The sequence below is a fragment of the Alternaria incomplexa genome (assembly GCF_024043165.1).
Source record: "Alternaria incomplexa strain BMP 0042 chromosome Unknown scaffold_20, whole genome shotgun sequence".
NCBI classification, from domain to species: domain Eukaryota; kingdom Fungi; phylum Ascomycota; class Dothideomycetes; order Pleosporales; family Pleosporaceae; genus Alternaria; species Alternaria incomplexa.
Window position 1 is genome coordinate 233,829 of NW_026249869.1, and position 20,286 is coordinate 254,114.

Below are 20,286 nucleotides of genomic sequence, written 5' to 3' on the forward strand. Positions count from 1 at the left end.
AGGTCCGAAGTTACCTTCAATACACATACTATACAAATGACCTTGACGGAGAACCTGTCGGTCTGTGTCGTCATACCATTAGACCAAGAATCCTGGTGTGTTTTGATGGAGGAAGAACCGGCTCCATAATACATAAAGAATTATCAGAGTTGTGTGGAAACTGAAGACAACGTCGGCAAAAAAAAAAGCACTGTCCTTTACCCCAAACAAGCCGGCAACGAAAATCACAATCGGAGCGGCACACCCACGCAAACGCTCTTGCCCTCCACCTTACCTTACGTACGTACTTAAATCTAGCAAAAAAAGATGATATACTTGGTCTCTGCTAGAGTCGAACTAGCGTTTATCACATACACACTGTGGAATCACGCCTATCGACAGCCCCACGGCCCGACAGAGGTGCCAGAATCAACTGACACCCGCATGAAACCACAGGAGATTGTAAGTGATCGTCTTACCACTGGACTAAGAGACCTGAGTTGGGTTGTTTCGATAGAAGAAGGAGAGTTTACGCGGTATATGTGGGATGGTGAGGGTGACATCACCTCCCAGCTGACGCGAGAGCAGTACCATGAGTGATCGAGGAAGTACTTGAGTGGTTCTGCAGTTACGGTAGATTTGTGATGAGGGTGCCTGGAGGTACACGCGGAGCTGTCATGCTGGCTGCTCAGCGCAGTGTTTTGGTGTTGCTGGACAGCACATTGCGACTACGTCACACCATCACCTTGGAAACATCGACGAAATGACATACCCAGGGGGTATTTGAAAGGCGCTACACTGAAAAATAGGCGTGAACAATCTAGCCTGACGTATACCGGGAGATCTGAAGAGGAGTATTGGCAATATGTGCGGTGGAGATGGGGCCTACGCCCCAGAAAAAGAAACGCACTACAACAGCTTGGAAAGGGCCAGGTAGACTCCGGCTGCAGCACACTATGAGACTGGTTGAGAGGTACGCACTGGAATAGATGAGAGACGGCACTCCGTCATACCAACCTGCTGTGGATTTTTATCACGAGCTACGTTTGAGACATAGAGAAGAAGAAACAGCCTCAGGCCCACACCATATACATCGACAGCCTAAAAGGCAGAACGGTTAAAGACAGAGGTAGAAAGATGTTAAAGTCGACGGCGCCGCGCCTGACATGCAGTTGCACCGCCAGCCGTCCAAGAAGCGCCGCCCCCGAATACCCGACTTGATTAATATCGACGACGATGTCGTCAAACACGCCTGCCTCGATCTAGGCGCATCTCCGCTCACTACCATTGGGGGCAATGTTGGCCGTTTCACGTCTGAAACCAGGCTGCACACGCGAAGTCCGGTGGTGGGCCCCAAGGATCGGTTACGCTGTCAGGGGTGCATAACGGTTGCGCGCGCGACGTCGACGAGTCGACAACATCGGTGTGGATATTGTGCAGGATCGAAGGAAGCTTGGTGTTGCATGCGACAAATTTGGTCGGTCGGAGTGTCTTGGAGATGGGATGATATGATGAGGTCACGGCAGCTGGGTTCCCGAGGTCGGCAACCGGACCGTCTTACTGACGTACCTTCCACGCCCGCCATCGAGGGCATGAACATCAACCCTACCGTTCATCAACACCGCATCTACCAACCCAGCAAGATCGGATCTAGACATCTGACAGGCGCCACAAAATGGGGCGCTCTCGGCACCTCGTTTGACAGAAACAACTAACCTCTTGGCGGCGCCAGCATGCAAGGGCGAATCCAGGAACACGCGGGATGCACGTTTCGCGCGGCCCCGCTGCACGTTATCGCTCGAACCCGAAACCACAACAACGCCGACCGGAACGATTCATGACGACGAATACGCTGCGTACGATGCATACCGGAGACCGAGAACTGGATTGTGGCAGGGCGCAGTGATTCTGGAACTGGTCCGGAGCCGTGGGATGGCTCTTGGCTGCAGGCAGGAAACGGCCTGCGCATCCTGACAATGTCGCTTGTCTCTCCGCAACAGGAAACATGGCGATTCAAACAACGCGGGATGCATATTCCTGCGCGCCCGGCATGAACCCACCATTCTGGGCTCTCATTTTGCGAGTCGCCCAGGATGTGGGTCAATGGATGCCGAGCATTTGTAGGAGCAGAGACTGAACTGAATAAATAGGGCACCTGGTACCTCACTCCAAGCACCATCGCTACAGCTTCAATCTTCGGTTCTATACCAGTCCCTTCTTTTCAACTCACATTCGTTCATCAAGTCCTTCACTGTGTGAAGCCGGCAGACACTCTTTCAACAACTTCCAAACTTTCGTCTCTATCGAACCTACCAACTCCATTCTTTCGAAGAACTCCATCTACATCAGTCAACATGTACAAGACCGTTACCTCCCTCAGCGCCATCGCGGCTCTCGCTGCCACCGCCACTGCCCACGGCATTGTCAACGGCGTCACCATCGACGGTGTCTTCCAGCAGGGCTTCAGCCTCGACTACTACTACGCCAAGCAGAACGGCGGCCAGGTGCCAGAGCACATTGGCTGGTACGCCGAGAACCTCGACAACGGCTTCGTCGAGCCCAACTCCTTCGGCGATGCCGACATCATCTGCCACAAGGCCGCCAGCCCCGAGGGCAGCTCCGACAGCATGGCCAAGGTCGCCGCCGGTGGCACCGTTGAGTTCCACTGGAGCACCTGGCCCGAGAGCCACGTTGGTCCGGTCATCACCTACGTCGCTCCCTACACTGGCGACGTTACCGCCGTCAAGAAGGAGGAGCTTAAGTGGACTAAGATCGACGGTGCTGGCTACGAGAACGGCGAATGGGCTGCTGTCAAGATGATTGGCCAGAACAACACCTGGCCCGTCACTGTCCCCGAGAGCCTTGCCGCTGGCAAGTACGTCTTCCGCCACGAGATCATCGCCCTCCACGGCGGTGGTGACGTCAACGGCGCCCAGAACTACCCTCAATGTAAGAATACCCCACTGATCACATGAAGAACCAATTTCTAATTGAATCTCTAGGCTTGAACATCGAGGTTACTGGCTCCGGAACCGAGACTCCAGAGGGCGTTATCGGCACCGAGCTCTACACTCCCACCGACCCCGGTATCCTCTTCAGCCCCTACGGCGCCACCATCGATTACACCGTCCCCGGTCCTCCTCTCTTCGGCTCCGGCGGCTCTGGCTCCGCTCCCAGCAATGGCACCACTCCCATCAAGCCCAGCACTCCTTCCACTGCTCCCAGCGCCAGCAGCAGCCCCTCTGCACCCGCCGCCAGCCCTTCCGCTCCCGCTGCCTCCGCCAGCCCCATTGCTACCCCCGAGGCCGAGCCTTCCACTGCTCCTTCCGCTACTCCCTCCGCTGCTCCTTCCACCGGCGGTGACGCCCTCCCCGAGAGCTTCACCATCGACACCTTCATCACCTGGTTGGAGGGCAAGGCCAGCGGCTCTGCCTCCAAGGCTCGCCGCCACGCTCGCTCTTTCTTGTAAGCGTCGATGAAACACGCTGGGGATGATGTGATGTGATGGATACCCTTCTTCTGAGAGAGATAACCTTTTGATGGTTCGTTCGTTGGATACGACGACTGTTTCGCTTCTTTTGTGTATATACACCCGTTTCTTGTAGCATAGCGCTTTGGTTATTTAACCGATGTTTACACTTCTATTGATCTATTTGAGAACTTGTGATGTCTATTGACCATGTGCTTGCCGGTGATATCTGATAGATCCTGTTGTATGCCCGAATGAACATTGCCCAATTCCTCCAAGCGCACAAGAGTATGCTTGCCCGGCAGGTCCAGCGTCCCAGTGTATGCACTCAGCAACTCCTGTGTCCTTGCTCGCAGGCTAGTATATCCCTTGTCCGCCAACCTTGCGAGCTCTTGTGTTGAAGATGCTTCTCTCTTTTCGAGGGGACCTGATTGGATGGGTACAGATGGATATGGTAAGCTGTGAGTCGGCCGTCTGCGTCGCGTCACCGCAGTACCATGGGGCGAAGCGCCAGCCTTGCGAATCTCAACGGCAACCTTTGAGTCGTCCAAACGGTGGGTTTGTCTCGCGCGGTATTAGGAACGATTGGCAGCGTATAGATTGGGAACGAGTTCGTCTCACTCCGGAGTGGCAGAGCAGATCGCGGCGGTGATGGAGGAGAGTATGCCCATAGCACAGCACCCTGGTAATCAAAAGTCAGCGCGTGAATGGACGTAGCGTTCTGGATGATAGCCTGGACGGTCGAGACGTCTTGCGCTGCGGCATAGTCCACGTCTAGCTTCTCATTGATCAGTGAGTGGCCACGCGTAAGAGCCATGATAGCTCTTCGGTTGTTGTCGCGGCGGTCGTCCTGCCGTCCTTCGTCTGAGTGCGCTGGGCGCGTTGGACTTCCAGCCAGAAGAGGCTGAGCATAATGAACTGCAGGCGCAGAAGCTGACTGGACAATGGGACCTGCTTCACACTGCGCGTATCACAGGGTTCAATGAAAACGTAGAGAGTGCTGGGAGTCGCAACATAGGCGCAAAATGAGCAGCAAGTCGACTATGAGAGCGCACTGCCTGAGCGTAGTAACATGCTGGTACAGAAAAACAAAGGAAGACTCATAGGGAGAATGACATGGAGAATAGCACAGTCTTATCGATAAGGAGCAAGAGTAGCGAGGACATACATCATGAGCATAGCATAGCACTGAAGATAGGCAAAGGTCAAATCAAGTCAAGTCAACATAAGCGAAATCAAAGCACACTGAGATCACTACAACAACAAATTCGAAAGTCACAGTCACAAAAGCCTTCCTCAAGGCAGTGCATAAAGCACTGCACTCAATGAGAGCCCACACTCTACCCCATCGCTGCGAAATGCTAAGAGGATTCGGTCTTAGCTCTTGCGAGCCAAGTTGGGAATCGCCGTATGCGAGGCGGAGGAAGCCTTACCGAGTCTGTACAGAAGCCGAGTTAGCAGATTCTTGGGGAAGTGCAGAAAAGAAGAAAGCAAGAGCAGAAAGCAAAACAGAAAGCAAAGCAGAAAGCAACTATCTAAAGAGGCCCGGCGGGAGAAGGTGAGTTGGTGGTTTGGGCAGGGGGATCGGCTGTTTATATAGTGGGAGGGAGAGCCGCCAAGAGCTTGAAAGCACGGAGCTTCTTAGTCATGCTGTCGGGGGTCGTGCCCAGGTGCTGTCGGGGGAACACCGGGAGATTAAAGTCGTGGTGAGGGTGACTTTTGCAAAGGGAAGGAGCGGGGGAGTGATGTGGTTGGCTGGGAGCGGATGGGGAAGGTACGTGTTGACGGGTCAGTGCGGCAGCATCTTTGATATGACGTACGAGCAGAGATACGGCAGGCTACAGATTGCATTGATGATGATATTGATTGCAAAGACGACATGTTATACTATGAGATGATCGCAATGGGATTATGGCCTACATGCCATGCCCTAAAAGTGACGGTTCTTACGCTCCGCAGCACCACCCTCAGGCGGCGCCAGGCGCTCCAAGTGCCTCCAAGCCAGCAGCTCTACCCACTTCTTGATGATCAGCTCCCAATTCTCCTTGAGCTCGTTGAAGGGCTTGTAATTATTCAGTGCAGCAGCCAGCACCGCGCCCTCATGCTCCAAATCAACACCGTGCCGAGTGAGTTCGTTCCCATAGTTCAACTGCGCGTACTCGTGAAGTAGTCTATCAAGAAGGGTATTGAGGTCTTCTTCAAGCTCATACGGGGTAGTCATTAGCTTGAACGTGCCTTTAATTTGAGCGAGGAGCCCGCAGACGAAGGGGTTGCAGGCGAAGCTGGCTACGAGCGAGTTTGCGACACGCGCAGTGTAGTGTCCAGCGACGCCACCGAGGGCTACGGGGTCCAAGAGCTGGTCCTCAAACATAGTGTAGACGTGTTGTAAAATGACCTCAGCCTCCTCGCCTACGAACGCGATCAGGTTGTTCATGACCTCCGGCTGCTCGCGGATCTTGTCGATGCGCTCCCGGTCGTAAAACTCGTTGTCAAGATGGAGGTTCTGCGCGAGGGGTATAGGCTGCTCGAAGCCGACAATACGGCGGCATGACGAGTGTGGGCATCGTACAAATTGGTCGTTGACGGCGTGGAAGGTCTTGGTGAGGCAGTCGCGGCAGTGGAAGTCGTCGCTCTCGTGGCAAGGCAAGTCGTAAAGTGGGACGGTAGTCGACTTGCAGGATGCGCAGTTGTCGCCTGTGATACCCATGAGCTGGGGGGCTTCAATGGAGGGAGTGGCCATTGTGTTGCGAATCTCGTGTTGCGGGTTCGATGTGTTGGGCTCGGGGTGTTGCGTTTGTGTCAAGATTGCAATGTTGGGTAAGTTCGGACTCGAGTGGATTCTGAACCATCACAGGGAAGAAATAGGCCTTAGTGTATAAATACACTTGCGCTGCTTCGATCCTGTGTCGATCTCAGCGTTGACAATGCGACAATGGATGTGACGGCCATTATGCAATCTTCACGATGTCTTTGTTGACTGAGAACGAAGCCCAGCTTACGAAGAGACAGCGTTATGACAAGATTGTCTAGAGGACATTGTGATTGAAATGACGAGAACAAACAATGTCGCCGCTGCGCTCAGAGACTTTGGTAAAGCTGCTGGCTGTTCTGGTCGTTTGATGCTGGAGATGGCAACATGGGATCCGCAGGTGCGAAAGCCAAGCAAATCAAGAATCGGCAGAAGTTGATAGACATGAATTATTGACGAAAGAGACAGCGCATTGTGTGGAGAGATGGGTTGAGAACATGAGCCAGATGGCATGGCAGAAGGTGCGCGAGGCTACAGAAATTCTTTCTCAAGCCGTAGAAGCCACTCGCCATTAACACCGTGGTTTGCGAAATGATTAGAGATATAGAACTATAGGTGGAATGCATGGTGTACGATGGCTGGATGATGCTGTGCGCGACGTGCGAGGTGCGGAGGGCGATCACGTGGCCGATGAACAGTCTGTTGCATAGTATGAAGCTCCTCAAGATTCAACTGCGTGATTAGAGATGTCTGCCAAAACGCGCGCTCCTTTCGAAGAGATGTGCGATGCGGATGAAAGTCTGATGTTGGCAACAAATTCCGCGGGTCCTCAGACCCCTGACATGACAGCCGCGCTAAGATAGGACGAGATAAGTGCGTGACGCCATCGACCTCGGTCCCATTGGTGTCCGGCATAGCTCCGCGCAGCTGTCTCTTATCTCAACTTCCATCTTGCATGCCTCTGGCCAGGTGTGAAAGAATCCTCTTGTTCGTACATGCAGCTCCCGGCGAGCAATGAGAAGCCAGCGACAATGGCCGACGAAAGCACCCCGCTGATTCAGCGCGTCGATGTCCGACCCCATCGCGACCGATACCCACACCATCGGCTTCGATTTGTATGCACCACTTTGCTGAGCGCGACGATAATCGCTGGAGGACTTGCTGCCGTCTTCCTTTTCGCCTTTGCGCCACCCACTCAAGACGAAGTAGCCCCTGCATCGCGATTCTCGGCATCTTCCTTATCGACCTCGCAAATACCCGACGGATGGGTGCGAAAGACGGCCCTGGACTTCGAAGGCCTCAGGGCGGCGCTCTTAGAAACACCCAGTGCTGAAAAGGCTGAAGAATGGAGCAGGTACTACACCAGCGGACCGCATCTCGCCGGAAAGAACCTTAGCCAGGCTCTATGGACCAGAGAAAGATGGCAGGAATGGGGCGTCGAAAGCACCATTGTCGACTACGACGTCTACATCAACTACCCCAAGGGCCATCGATTAGCACTCATGGAGAAGATTGGCGACAAGGAAGACGCGGCTGACAGCACGACAAAGCAGGAGTGGAAGGTCAAATACGAAGCGCGACTGGAAGAAGACGTCTTGGACGAGGACAAGTCAAGCCAGCTCGCAGATCGCGTGCCGACCTTCCACGGATACAGCGCCTCTGGCAACGTGACGGCGCCTTACGTATTCGTCAACTACGGAACGTACAGAGACTTTGAGGAGCTACGGGCGGCCAACGTCAGTTTGGAAGGCAAGATCGCCTTGGCCAAGTACGGAGGCGTCTTCCGCGGTCTCAAGGTCAAGCGCGCGCAAGAGCTGGGCATGGTTGGCGTTGCCATGTACACCGACCCTGGCGATGATGGAGAGGTCACCGAGAAGAACGGCGTTGCGACATATCCCGACGGACCGGCCAGAGAACCCAGCAGCGTCCAGCGAGGAAGCGTTCAGTTCTTGAGTAAGTTGCTACCCGTCATTCTTTCGTGCCATGCTAATAATCCACAGGCTTCGCGCCAGGTGACCCTACCACTCCAGGCTATCCCTCGAAACCTGGCTGCCCTCGCCAGCCCGTCGACCACGCGATGCCACACATCCCATCTCTTCCCATCTCCTACCTCGACGCGCTTCCCCTCCTCAAAGCCCTCAATGGCCACGGTCCGAAAGCCTCGTCCTTCAACGAGCACTGGCACGGCGGCGGTTTGGACTACAAGGGCGTGGAATATAACATTGGGCCTTCGCCAGACGACCTCGTGCTCAACCTGGTCAACGAGCAGGAGTACGTTACGACGCCCTTGTGGAATGTCATTGGAATCATCAACGGCACCATCCCCGATGAAGTCGTTGTTCTCGGCAACCACCGTGATGCTTGGATTGCTGGAGGCGCAGGAGACCCAAACAGCGGCAGCGCAGCGCTCAACGAGGTCATCAGAAGCTTTGGAGCTGCCATGGAGGCTGGCTGGAAGCCAATGAGGACAATCGTCTTCGCGAGCTGGGACGGAGAGGAGTACGGCTTGGTCGGCAGCACTGAGTGGGTTGAGGAATACCTGCCCTGGCTCTCTGGTTCCACGGTCGCATATCTGAATGTCGACGTTGCCACAGCAGGCCCGAACTTCAAGCTCTCGGCGGCGCCCTTGATGAGCAGTGTGGTGGAGGAAGTCGGTAAGCTTGCTTTTATACCCTGTCACTCAGCCTCAGCTAACATCTACCAGCTCGTATGGTCATGTCCCCGAACCAGACTGTCGCTGGCCAATCTGTCTACGATGTTTGGGACAAGCGCATTGAGACGATGGGCTCTGGCAGCGACTTCACCGCCTTCCAGGACTTCGCCGGCATTCCATGCATCGACATGGGCTTCGGCTTTGACGCCAAGTCAGCAGTCTACCACTATCACAGCAACTACGACTCCTTCGATTGGATGAAGAAGTACGGCGACCCGACCTTCGAATACCATGCCACCATCGCCAAGATGTGGGCGCTCGTAGCAGCCAAGCTCGTCGAGACACCCATCCTCCAGCTGAATGCCACAGACTACGCGATTGGCCTCCAGACCTACGTCGACGCCGTCAAACGAAAGGCTTTCGACGCTGGTCCCCCAAACAAAGACTCCAGCGAAGTCTTCCAACCTCTCGACGAAGCCGTCTCCCACTTCCTCTTCGCGTCCATCCTCCACGACGCCACCGCCGCTGATCTCGCAGCGCAATACGAAAACATCGGCGACATTCCCTGGTGGCAACCGTGGAAGAAGGTGCAACTATACCTCGCCATCCGCGGCATTAACACAAAGTACAAGTACCTAGAGAGGAAGTTCCTGTTCCCGGACGGTCTGGACGGCCGAAGCTGGTTCAAGCACGTCGTCTTCGCCCCTGGAAAGTGGACGGGCTATTCTGGTGCCACGTTCCCTGGTATCGTTGAGGCGATCGAAGAGGACAGTGAAGAGGGGGTTGAGAGGTGGGTTGGCATTGTTAGTAGGGCTATTGGTAGTGCTGCGGACTGGTTGGAGGAGTAGAGGTTGGCGTGGACATTCACTTTATACCCGTTGTAAGTAGGAATACGAGGATGCCAGGACCCTACATGCCGCTCGTCACACTGTGATACGAAGTTTGCTATACGGCGTGAGGCATACATGTGGCTTGGTGGTGGGGAGCTGAAAGGTGCATAGTATATTCAACGGCATACATGTCACTGGCACAAAGGAGATCAAGACGGCATGATATGGCGAGGAGGAAACGATCTATTCAAATTTTTCAAGTCGTATGGCCTAGGGCCCAAAGTTTCCGCCCGAGGTCATCTTGTGCCCGAAGGGCAGCCAGCCGGCGAGGGCGCAGCAGGCGAGGGCGCGGGGACGAGGGGCACAAGGAGGGGGGCTTTACGCCTCTGTTTACATGTTAGCAGTGTTCCAATTGAGTATAGTCTGAGTGTTGTTGATGAAGGTGAGTAGATATGAAGACACTTTGCTGATACAGCTCCAAATGTCCAACTACCAAAACAAGTGAAAGGAATATAACTTACGCTGGAAGTTGGCCTCGCGCGCGAGGGTCACCTCGTAGGCGGGGAGGAAGACGGCCAGCGCGCGCCGGCAGAGGCGGATGGTGCGCCGAAGCGCCAGGTCTTCGTCGACGCTCCACGTGCCGCACTGCACGTGCCGGCGGCGGGCGGCATGGGCGAACCTGAGCTGAAACTCCTGTTAATACAGTATCCTCCTAGGTATGATATTGTATGGGTAGAATAGAGCTGTGAATGTATTGTAGCAGGTAAAAACTTACTTCGCGGCGGGCGAGGTGGATGCCCTCGGCGAGCTCGGAGGAGGAGACGGGCATGGTGGTGGTGATGATTTGGTTTGAGATCTACGCACATCTATGTTAGCTATATGTACTCGAATACTGTGATTTGAAGCTGAAATAGAATGTTCAGAAGAATACATACTGATGTGGGTGGGTGGATAGGTTAAGGAACAGAAGTCAGCCAGAGACGCGGATTTGTACCTACCTACCTTGCTCCCCCTCCTCACCCTCACACATACGCTTTGGGAAGAGGAGCGGGGGGGCACTTTTCACCGTGAGAAGCGGGAAATTGCACGTTACGCGGCGAGGAGACAGTGATGGTGCAAGTTTCGTCTTCCTTTGGATTCTCGTCCTTGGTGCGTTCAGTGCCACTTTAGCAGGCTCACCTTCACTTTTGCGGCACATGAGAATTGAGGGAGTTTGAAAGAGTTGCAATCTTAATATCTACGTGAAAAGAACCAGTAGATGCTGTGGGCTGTGGCGTACACTGCGAGTTTCGTGCTGCGACCAAGTCCTTCACACAAGCCATCTACCGGATACACCCCAATTGAACCCCACCACAAGCTTCGCACCCAGCTCCGTGTCGTCCTCACGCTCCATCATATGCCCAACAAACCCCCAGTAGAACAGAAATGTAAGCTGCTAGATATTATGCCAAGGCCATAAAGAGGCTCAAGACATCCTTTGTAGCGCTCGCCTCAGCTACCCATCTATGCTCTCGTTGAGTGTAAGGAGAGCACGAGGATGGATGAGGTATCTTGATCTTGCGACACGCCCTGCCACCGTTCTTATGGGAGAAGTACAATGGACCGTAAACGTGCCGCTGAGAAGTTGGACTACGATGAGCAGCCAGGGGATCTGTTCAATGTCAGTAAAGGGTAACTTGCAGTGACGAAGTCGAATGAGAAGGCAACTTACCTGGCAGGCTAGCTATGACAAATTCGATATTTAGCCACTAGTTTAAACCTGACCGAGTAGGTTGAGCTCAGTCAAGTCTTACTACAAAGGGCAGATGTCACTGTCGAGACCGCCATGTAACTTGCCGTAGCAAGTACGGAAAGAACATGGCGGAGACTGTCCAGTGACACCAGAATTTCTTCGGCGCGTGGGTGTGCAGCAACGCCATGGGAAAGGCAGAAGCTACGTGCCCGTGCCGAGGTGATGTGCGAGTACCAGGTTGTGAGGGCTGTACCGCTACGTACGCCGAAATGCCGGTTGGCTGATGTGTGTCCTGATCCTTCTCTTTCTACCTTGTATGCGCGAGCCGGCGTAGCTGAAGTTGCGTTCGAGGAGGACGGTGCGGAGGAAGCGCGCGTTGTTAGGGGGAGGCGCCGCCGTCGTAGGCTTGGAGAGACTGCTTGACATACATCTGATTAGCATGGCTCGAGGAAATGTTCGTTTAGAGTGAATGGAGCAGAGATGCATCAGAATGGTGACGTAGTTTCTTCAATGAAGAGTTCAGACGTTCAGATACATTTATGGGGTCACCGCTATCTCATCATTTGCTGATAGGGAAGAGGACAGGATAAAGACGTACCGTAGTTGAATCAATCGCGACGTTCGATGTAACTCGCGCTCTGAGGATAGCGTCCATTCTCTAGTTGATCTCGCAGATGTCAATGAAGTTCAACAATGGAGAGCAGCAGAAAGAAGGGGACATGTCTCGTCAGAAACGTAGACCAATGCATGGCATCCTCATATGGAGAAGCGAGTGAAACAAGTCAGGAGTTGAGCGGTTGCTCATCTTGTGAGAAAGTAGGGGTTCGGACGCGCACTTACGTACCTGATCTGACCGGTCAAGAGGCAGAAGTTGCTGAAGTCGTCAGTTGGGCGGGTCGTATAAACTCACTGCGGTTCTGTGTAGGTAATGGTTAGCGAATGCTCATCGAGTAAATGAAGAGCGTGCGTGCGAAGGATTGGGGAACGTCAGCTGGAATGAGTACGATGTTGTCATCAACGGACTCAGACAATATCGGTGGTATCATCATGGTATCGCCGGAGGTTCGGGCGGAATTGACTTACCTTTGTGGTTTTGTGTGTCATCGGGATGGGCGGTAAAGGGACAATGTAGCTGCTGTCCTGGTACGTCTGGGTATAACACGAGATCAGCCGGATCCAGAAGATAGACTTGAAGGATGATAATAAAGGGTGTTGACGGATCAAGAGATTAGCAGAATTGGATGACTGTATCGTCGTACTGGCTGCTAAGGAACTCAAGGATTCTACGCCGAATTCCGTTGCAACGTTCCTCAACGGCCGTGGTTCGAGAAGCTGAACCACAGCTCGGTTTGTTTTCATGGTAGCAATGGGTGAGGGTAGTGAGTTGGCACTTACCGGTATGGGGCGCAACATTCGTGCGGACACTGCCCTTGTCGACCCGGCACCCAGGAGAAGGACGTAGGGTTCGCCGAGCGGGACCACTGCATCTCGTGTGGGCGGGGAAGTGACGGGCGCCATGTCTAGATACCACGGAAGGTCAGCGGATATCAAGGAGTAGGAACGAAAAATGTGGAGAAAGGAGCCGGCGTATCAAAGAAGATTAGTTCTGTCTCTTTGGACAGCTGCTGGAGAGCTCAAGGTTGTTAGGCCGAGCTCCGTTGCAGCGTTCCTCGACGTATCAAAGAGAAGCGTGTTCTTTGAAACTAATCGGGTTGATATCATTGCAGGGGTGGGGAAGGGCAGCGAAGAGATGAGACTTACTGATGCCGGGACCGATACTTGAGCTCGTAAGTTTTGAGAAGGCGGAGTCTCGTCGAAGAATGACGGGCTTGGAGGATTGCGGCCGAGCTGCTGCTGGCAAGATGAGAGTGGAATATCCGGCCGCCCGCGACACAGGTACTGGCATTCTCTCCTCTCGAGTGCGCTTGAAGACCGGGACTAAGGAACGCTGAATTGGTTCAGTTAGCGAGCATTCGGTAGATCGAGGCAGTGCTGAATGGAATGGCTAATGTAGTTGCTCGTTTGTTCTTTCCAGATTTATTTCGACATCCCTACCCATCCGGCAAGCTAATGTGGGAGGCTACCAAGGGTAACCATCGCCTAGCTTGAAGATTATATAGAAGGGTAGTGCCGAGACAAGGTATCATCATAGCAACGCGACGAGCGAGGAACAGAGGAGGACTTACCAATCTGAACGTGCACAACGACACTTGTCTTCTCTGATATGCCTTGGAGAAGGAGAGGGTATTCTGAACGGTAGTGCGACGCGACAGCCTGGCGTAGCTCGAGGTCGCCTCGAGTGACCTTGCAGAGAGGGTGTGTGACTACTAAATAGCTGTCAGCATACGATCTTAAAAAGATTTCCGGCGCAATGCGTGGGTATGCTGTCCATCAGAAAGCTTGTTCTATCATCAACTGTGAACCAGCCACAGAGTAGCGGTTCTACATGTCTCAAAAAGTGTAGCTTCTGCCAACGGCAGGGATCATCATGGGCGGTGGGGGTGAGCAAGAAGAGGGGTCATACAGAGAGTGAGTACCCAAACGCCGAGAGGCAGAGTCTGAATCTCAGAAGCTGCTGACTGGAGGTGACGCGCCGCTGGTGTGCGTCGCGGTCGAGTGACTGTTGTCGCTCCGGTGCATGCGGAGGTTGACACTGCCATCTCAAAGGACCAGGAAGCTGTGGAAAAGAGTGACGAAGGTGCTGATAATGTAAGATGGGTAGAAGAAAATCCAAGGGAGAATGGGATCATGGGGTGCGAGTGTGTTGTGGAAAAAAATGGTGAGTAGGTGGGTAAGGACAAAATTGATCAAGCTTGTTGACGTAGCGACGACAGCACTAAGGCCACGCGCGTTTGCCTGGAGGGAGATTACAAATTGCGCGTCCCCAAAAGTGAAGGGGACCAGAGGAGACGCCCTGGCGGTGCAAAAATCGACAGCATCATGTGCACTGCTAGCTTGATGAAGGTGAGCCGTGAAGGACTTGAACGCAAATTGAGATTACGTGTTGCGTACATGGCGAGCTTACCCATGCAAGTGCGCGCAATTGCGAGGTGACTTAGAGAATTCTAGGTCGAGGGACTTCCACGTTGCTGGGCTGGACCTATTGTGACTCGACTGGAATTTACATGCTGTACACATATACCGTATTGAAAGCTTCCAGCACAATAGCAATCGATGTAGCTCTCTACTGAAGGTCCGATATCTATTGTCCGAGTTTGTTGCTATTGACGTGTTGCGCGGGCCTCAGTCCTATATCTTCTCCTCGTTGCTGGACTTGACCGAACTCCAGCATCACCAACTCCTCATACCGTAAGTTTTGAATCCCAGTTATCATCGAGATCGTGCTGCACTGCATGAGTATCACAGTAATCAAGGCTGACAGTTGCGATAGACTCAACAAAACCTCACCAACAACCTCAAAACCAACCCCACAACGATCAAACCATCACCACATCACTATGGACGACGGATCAGCCTCCTATGCGCTGGCCCGGATGCACTGGTACTTGGGAGTCGCTGCGCGTGCGCGAGAGGAAGTTCCGGCCAACATGGGCCTGTCAAGGGTCGCGACCAACTTCGCGTACAACTACCTCCAAATCTACTTGAGGAGGATGAACGAGGAGGAGAAGGAGGAGCAAGAGAGGGAGCAGGTTGCTCGCGCTGAGGCAGAGGAGGCCAGGCGCCTCCAGAACGTGAGTATTCCCATGTTCTGGAATTGTCTTCGTCCCGCCGCCCGCGACCGCGCCTTTCGCCGCGCTTTCCTCCGCACAAAGCTGCAAGGCCGCCGCCGTTAATTCGGCATACGTGTTCTGAGAGATCTGGGTTCGGAGCATAACGAGGGCGCTGGGGCGTTGGTGTAGATACACCATAATAAGACACGATTCTGCACTTTCTCCATCCAATTCACATACCATGCTGGCGTGACTCAATCCATTGAAGTGTTCCATGGATTCTGGCACGATGTGATTTGCGAGCTACTGAGTACTTTGAGACTACAAACAGCCCGCCAAAAAGCCACTTGCTGACGACATGGTCGTTACTGGGGGAGCCATATGATGTGAAGCAGCAACGTAGCCCTCCTGTCTCTTCCTCAAGTCACTGGCAAGCCAGAAAACGCGATGAAAAGAAGTAAAGGGTATTCAAAGATTGAGTCTAGGACTGAACCCGAAGGCAGTCCCGGACCACAGATGGATGTAAGCTTCGGAAAAGTCCTCACTAGCTAGACACCGCGCAAGGCCGAAGCAGCGACTTGTTCGTTTCAAAAATTGGTGACGACAAAAGTAGTTTTCTGGCGAAGGGAAATAGAGGCGACAGCACTTGATGGACTCAGAAGCGCACGGACGTTGATCTGAGTGCGGCAACCTGGGCGGCTCGATACGTCACTGTAAATTTCTACGGCCAATGTCCCAGATTGCTCCCGAAGATAAGCCATAACCGAGACCTTTCAGACTATAACAGCCGAGCGTCAGATCACGTGAGCGCTGGGACGCCAAGCGGCAGGCCAGTATATAAACCCCTCATCCCCCGTCCCTCCTACTCTCGCACCAGCAGCTTAACACCTGCACCGCATGCATATATTCGTATATGTGAGGAGTCTAGCGCGATTGCGTCCTTGCTTCTCGCGCGCGTTAGCTGCTCACTTTGCATGTTTTTCCCCTCCAATTTTTACATCCAGCTGGTGGGTCACTGGGCTTGCTCATACTCACTGGCACAGTGTCGCCAGTATTGCACTACTTCTGGCCGACGCGACCTTTTTCATTGAGTCTTCTCGCTTGCGAGTTGCTTGAGGAAGAAGTTCTTCCTTCGATTGCATGAAATCAGTCACTGACATTTTCTGATCTTTTGGCGTGAACTGCTGCTTTGTGAATCCAATAACACCAATACCCATGAGATATTAATTGGAATTGTGACCATCTGAAGTTGGCTGGAATGACGAGGTGGCTTCGCGAAGCCTCGCAAGTGTCGTGTTGACAGCATTTCGTGGTGTTGTTATGTTTACATTCATTGGTGATGTTTCCAGCACCCCGCGTCAACAATTTTGAGTTCACTGTCGACTTCGCATTACTTGGTAATTTGCGCAAGTGTTGAGGCGTGTCATCTTGATCTACTGAGGCCGTTACTGCTGCTGATGTGCCACGCAGCAGCCTGCCCAGGTGCGCATCCAACAGAGCCTCCAACAGATCGGCTGAACGACTTCTCTGCGCGATCGATCGATCATCTCAGAGAGGAGGGTACTTTTGGGGTTTTGCATCCAATTTTGAGACGACTTTGGGAACGATGGGCGCGGATATGCCAGCTTTGCATCCAGATGGCCTGGCTGGTCCAGAATTGCGCGACCAAGATAGCTACTCCGATTTCGACATGATGTAATTCGATGTACAGCTGCGTCAGATCATGGCAGAAGTATGAGCTTCGAACGGATTCTATGTGCGAATGTGCTCAGAATACCAGACCCTAGGGCAGTGCGCTCGCGCCAGTCAATCCGCGCTAAGGCCCTTACCGCGGTCATGGTCTTGTCTAAGGTGCCATCATGCCAGACTTGCGATAAGATCATTACAAGTCGCATTTCAGAGATACAAAAGCCAAAATGTAGCTCATAGCGAGTTCTATTATTCACGACGTCGTTGCCACGGTTGACGCGCGGATGGTGTTGGGATTCGTCAAATGACGTGGTTTGTCTTGACAGTCTCTGACAGCGGACTTCCGCACTCATGGTACTGATAAAGCAGCGATGAACGCAATTGAACTTCTCGAGTTTGAGCCAAATTCGGAGCTATTGAGTGCCTATGGCCTTGCACGATAACAGGTAGCACTGAACCAGCTTTTCTTAAAGAAAAGGTCTCTCACAGTCGCATAAGCACCATGGCATACAAGGATCAACGAGCTTGTTGGGAATGAGTGGCATTGGAGCATATAGTCTCTCTGAAGGCACTCCGGCTATGCCCATCGGAGCAGGCACCGCAACCCCTATTCTGCACGATGCTGTCTTGCCATTCAACCTCCGCCACAAGACACCATGTCTGGATGCCCACTGTAGCAGGCCATCTCCTTGCGCAACTTTGCCCAACCGTGAACCGTTGTTTCCCTGAACTACACCGATCCGAGGTATGGCAACGAATGATCGCGGAGGGGACATGTGGTCGAGGTCAAGTGCGAATGGGGACGTCGACAACGCGGGAGGGCGACATAGATCCTAGAGCTCATGCAGTTATCCGACAGTATATAGCCAAGAGAATACGTGCTTACCTCTTGTTGATGTTGGGGACGCTCGACCAGTATCACGAGCTTCATTTGGTTTCGCCTCGAAAGGTTACTTATCTTTGGCGGCACTCAACGCCAAAAGCTTTGCCAAAGTCCCAACTATCCGCTTGCACAGATAGCCGCATCGGCATACCACTATCCTCGCCTAGCGCCCAGTCAATTAAGACCAGTTGCCTAGCAAGTATACTGTCCTCGTACCCAGCAACAGGCATTGAAGACAGTATGGGTAGCCTAAGCCAATGGGGGAGACCCGTTACAGGTACGTGAATGAATGGCAGGGGCGGTTCTTCTTCATCGTCGTTGTCATCCTCCTCTTCCTCTTTCCTCCCGCGGCGTACGAGCCTACCGGGAGTAGACCGTCCTCCAGGCCAGATCGATGCGGGCACGGACTTCCTCCTGAGAAGACATTAGTTCACCGGTTGAAGGCTCAATCAGACTCGAAGAACTTACTTGGCTCAGTGACATGAGCCACTCGATGTTCTGGACCTCGCGCTCCAAGGCGAGATCAATCTCGATGCCCAGAAGAATGAGGCTGCGCTCAAAGCTCCGCTTCACGATGCGGGCCGTGCGGAGCTCCAGCCAGTTCCACCTCGGCGAGACGGCCAATCGGGCGATCTTCGCGTCGTTGTTGCGGATGTCCCGCTCAAGCTCGTCACGCTCCGCAAAGAGCGTGGAGGAGAGGCGGGGACGGACGATGGGGGCAGGGGCAGTGGTGGTCATGTTGTGTGTAGTGGTGGTGATGTGTGTGGTGGTGGTAGTGGTGACTAAAGACTTCTGTCAGCTACTTGATCTCAAAGTGATCAAAAAGAGGAGGATACTCACTTTTGGTATGGAGTGTGTTGGTTGGGGAGCTGTCTTCGACGCGGAGGAGTTATCAAGGCCAAACGCCGCGAGCGCAGCACGTGCCCTGCGCGTATAAATTTGCTCCTCACCAGGCTGCCTTCCTCCCCGGTCACCTCCACTACCCCAAGTCACGTCGAGCTTTGTTCTCACCCCAAGTGACCACGACGGCCTGCGGCAAGCGCTACAATACTACACAATACCAAGCTGAGTCTCCCCTTCCTGCCCCCTTCGTTCACACGCTGTAGCGTCATCGCTACTCGCAAGCACCCCAAGATGACAGTTGTAGTTGCTGAAGGAAACCCCTAATGATCAACAAAACACTTGGATACCTGAGGGCACTTCACTCCACTCCTCTACCCCCTCCTCTCATGATCACGGTTAACGCCTCTAGTTCATCCATGCGACACTCTGCTGTCACACTCTCGCCTTGGGCGCTCGACTTCGACACTGTCTCTTTCCAAGGATCTCAACGAGCTAAGTCTTCCCCATCCCCTTCCCAATCCTTGCACACTGGAGGGCTTTCGATCGACACTGTGATGACAAACCACTGTTGTTTTCAACGCTCAGTCTTGGGGTATTCCTCTTGACGATGCTGAAAAAAACCGAGCCTTGTCTGACAGTGTCAATTTGCTATTTACTCGCTCGCAACTCAGTAGAACCTTTTTAACTCAGCACAGATCTGCTTCAACAACAACAACAACAACGTCCGAAAGATGGTTGCGCATGGAAAAAGGCGGAAGAACAAGGATGGCATTGCGATGGTGGGACGAAGAACGGCAATATCCAAATGAGCCTGAGGTCTCAATTCTCGGGTTCAATGGTAGATTGCCTAGACCGAAGTGACAACTGGAATGGCGCGTGATCTGACTTCTTCTATCGTCAGATCCAGTCGATAGTTGCCTACATTTTCCTACTGTAACTTCTCCAAGTCAATCTCGAGCTTTGTGCTCATGCTCTCGTATGTAGTTTGGATTATAGCATGTATTCATATGATACATATCTTACAGCCAAGCATCTTGACCTTATAGCTTGCGGTGAATCATGCGTACCCTTGATGCTGGGCTTGTTGGTGGCCTTCAAGCGAGTAGCAGCCGACGATAATGCTTCTCAATGACGTCATTGTTTACCTGAGAACTCGAGTACATCACCGTTGACATCACTGCGCATCGTGGAACAAGTCGCGAGAGCGACACATGGCAAAACCGAAGTGAGCAGCAACATTGATTGTTTATCTACTATATGCGCCACCACGTGAACCGCGTCAGATGCGCATCGCACCAAGTATTCTGTACCTTACGAAGTGGCCCAGATCATCTGAGCACATGCGCTCCATCATCCGATGACTGCAAGCAGCTCGCCCTTATGACTCACATGTCTGGCACGGGCACAGTGATTCCGTTCATGTGGTCGGCCGAAGATGTCTCGTTGACAGAAGCGGCGCCGTGGGCATAAGGGTGGAGAAGTCCGCCGCTGCAGAAAAGTCAAGTTGGTAATGGCCTTCTTTCGCGCTATAAATGTCGCCTTATGTACCATGCGCCATCGAAGTACAAAAGACTCTGGATTTCGATGAGGCATTCCGCAAAAAGAATACGCAACTCGCGAACGAAGCACCTATTGCAAGCTGCCCGTGCCGCATCGAGGAAGACGTTCGTGCTGAAGTTTGCGCCGAAGTGGGGCGGAAGGCATCATCCGATCACGCTTGAGCACATGTCCGAACATCATCTTTCCGACGACATGTCTTTGCCTTCCCGCAACACCAACGTCTCGTCA

General features: G+C 53.2%; 6 protein-coding genes across 6 annotated transcripts; 3 read left to right on the plus strand and 3 right to left on the minus strand.

The window, feature by feature from the left end:
- Positions 1–2,333: 2,333 nt before the first annotated feature.
- J4E90_010247 (uncharacterized protein) lies at positions 2,334–3,448 on the plus strand (the record flags this gene model as incomplete). The annotated part of the gene is made up of 2 exons (XM_051439761.1): positions 2,334–2,928; positions 2,982–3,448. The coding sequence occupies 2 exons, from the start codon at positions 2,334–2,336 to the stop codon at positions 3,446–3,448; spliced, it is 1,062 nt and encodes a 353-aa protein (XP_051286415.1).
- A 1,930-nt stretch (positions 3,449–5,378) lies between these two features.
- On the minus strand, positions 5,379–6,188 carry J4E90_010248 (uncharacterized protein; the record flags this gene model as incomplete). The annotated part of the gene is made up of 1 exon (XM_051439762.1): positions 5,379–6,188. One exon carries the CDS (start codon positions 6,186–6,188, stop codon positions 5,379–5,381), a length of 810 nt encoding a protein of 269 aa, XP_051286416.1.
- Positions 6,189–7,228: 1,040 nt separating this feature from the next.
- J4E90_010249 (uncharacterized protein) lies at positions 7,229–9,698 on the plus strand (the record flags this gene model as incomplete). The annotated part of the gene is made up of 3 exons (XM_051439763.1): positions 7,229–8,150; positions 8,198–8,851; positions 8,902–9,698. The coding sequence occupies 3 exons, from the start codon at positions 7,229–7,231 to the stop codon at positions 9,696–9,698; spliced, it is 2,373 nt and encodes a 790-aa protein (XP_051286417.1).
- Positions 9,699–10,058: 360 nt separating this feature from the next.
- Positions 10,059–10,509, minus strand: J4E90_010250 (uncharacterized protein; the record flags this gene model as incomplete). Its single annotated transcript, XM_051439764.1, has 3 exons — positions 10,059–10,066; positions 10,202–10,373; positions 10,456–10,509. The coding sequence occupies 3 exons, from the start codon at positions 10,507–10,509 to the stop codon at positions 10,059–10,061; spliced, it is 234 nt and encodes a 77-aa protein (XP_051286418.1).
- A 4,361-nt stretch (positions 10,510–14,870) lies between these two features.
- Positions 14,871–15,206, plus strand: J4E90_010251 (uncharacterized protein; the record flags this gene model as incomplete). The annotated part of the gene is made up of 1 exon (XM_051439765.1): positions 14,871–15,206. The coding sequence occupies one exon, from the start codon at positions 14,871–14,873 to the stop codon at positions 15,204–15,206; it is 336 nt and encodes a 111-aa protein (XP_051286419.1).
- Positions 15,207–18,015: 2,809 nt separating this feature from the next.
- On the minus strand, positions 18,016–18,393 carry J4E90_010252 (uncharacterized protein; the record flags this gene model as incomplete). Its single annotated transcript, XM_051439766.1, has 2 exons — positions 18,016–18,069; positions 18,124–18,393. 2 exons carry the CDS (start codon positions 18,391–18,393, stop codon positions 18,016–18,018), a joined length of 324 nt encoding a protein of 107 aa, XP_051286420.1.
- Between the last annotated feature and the right edge of the window lie 1,893 nt (positions 18,394–20,286).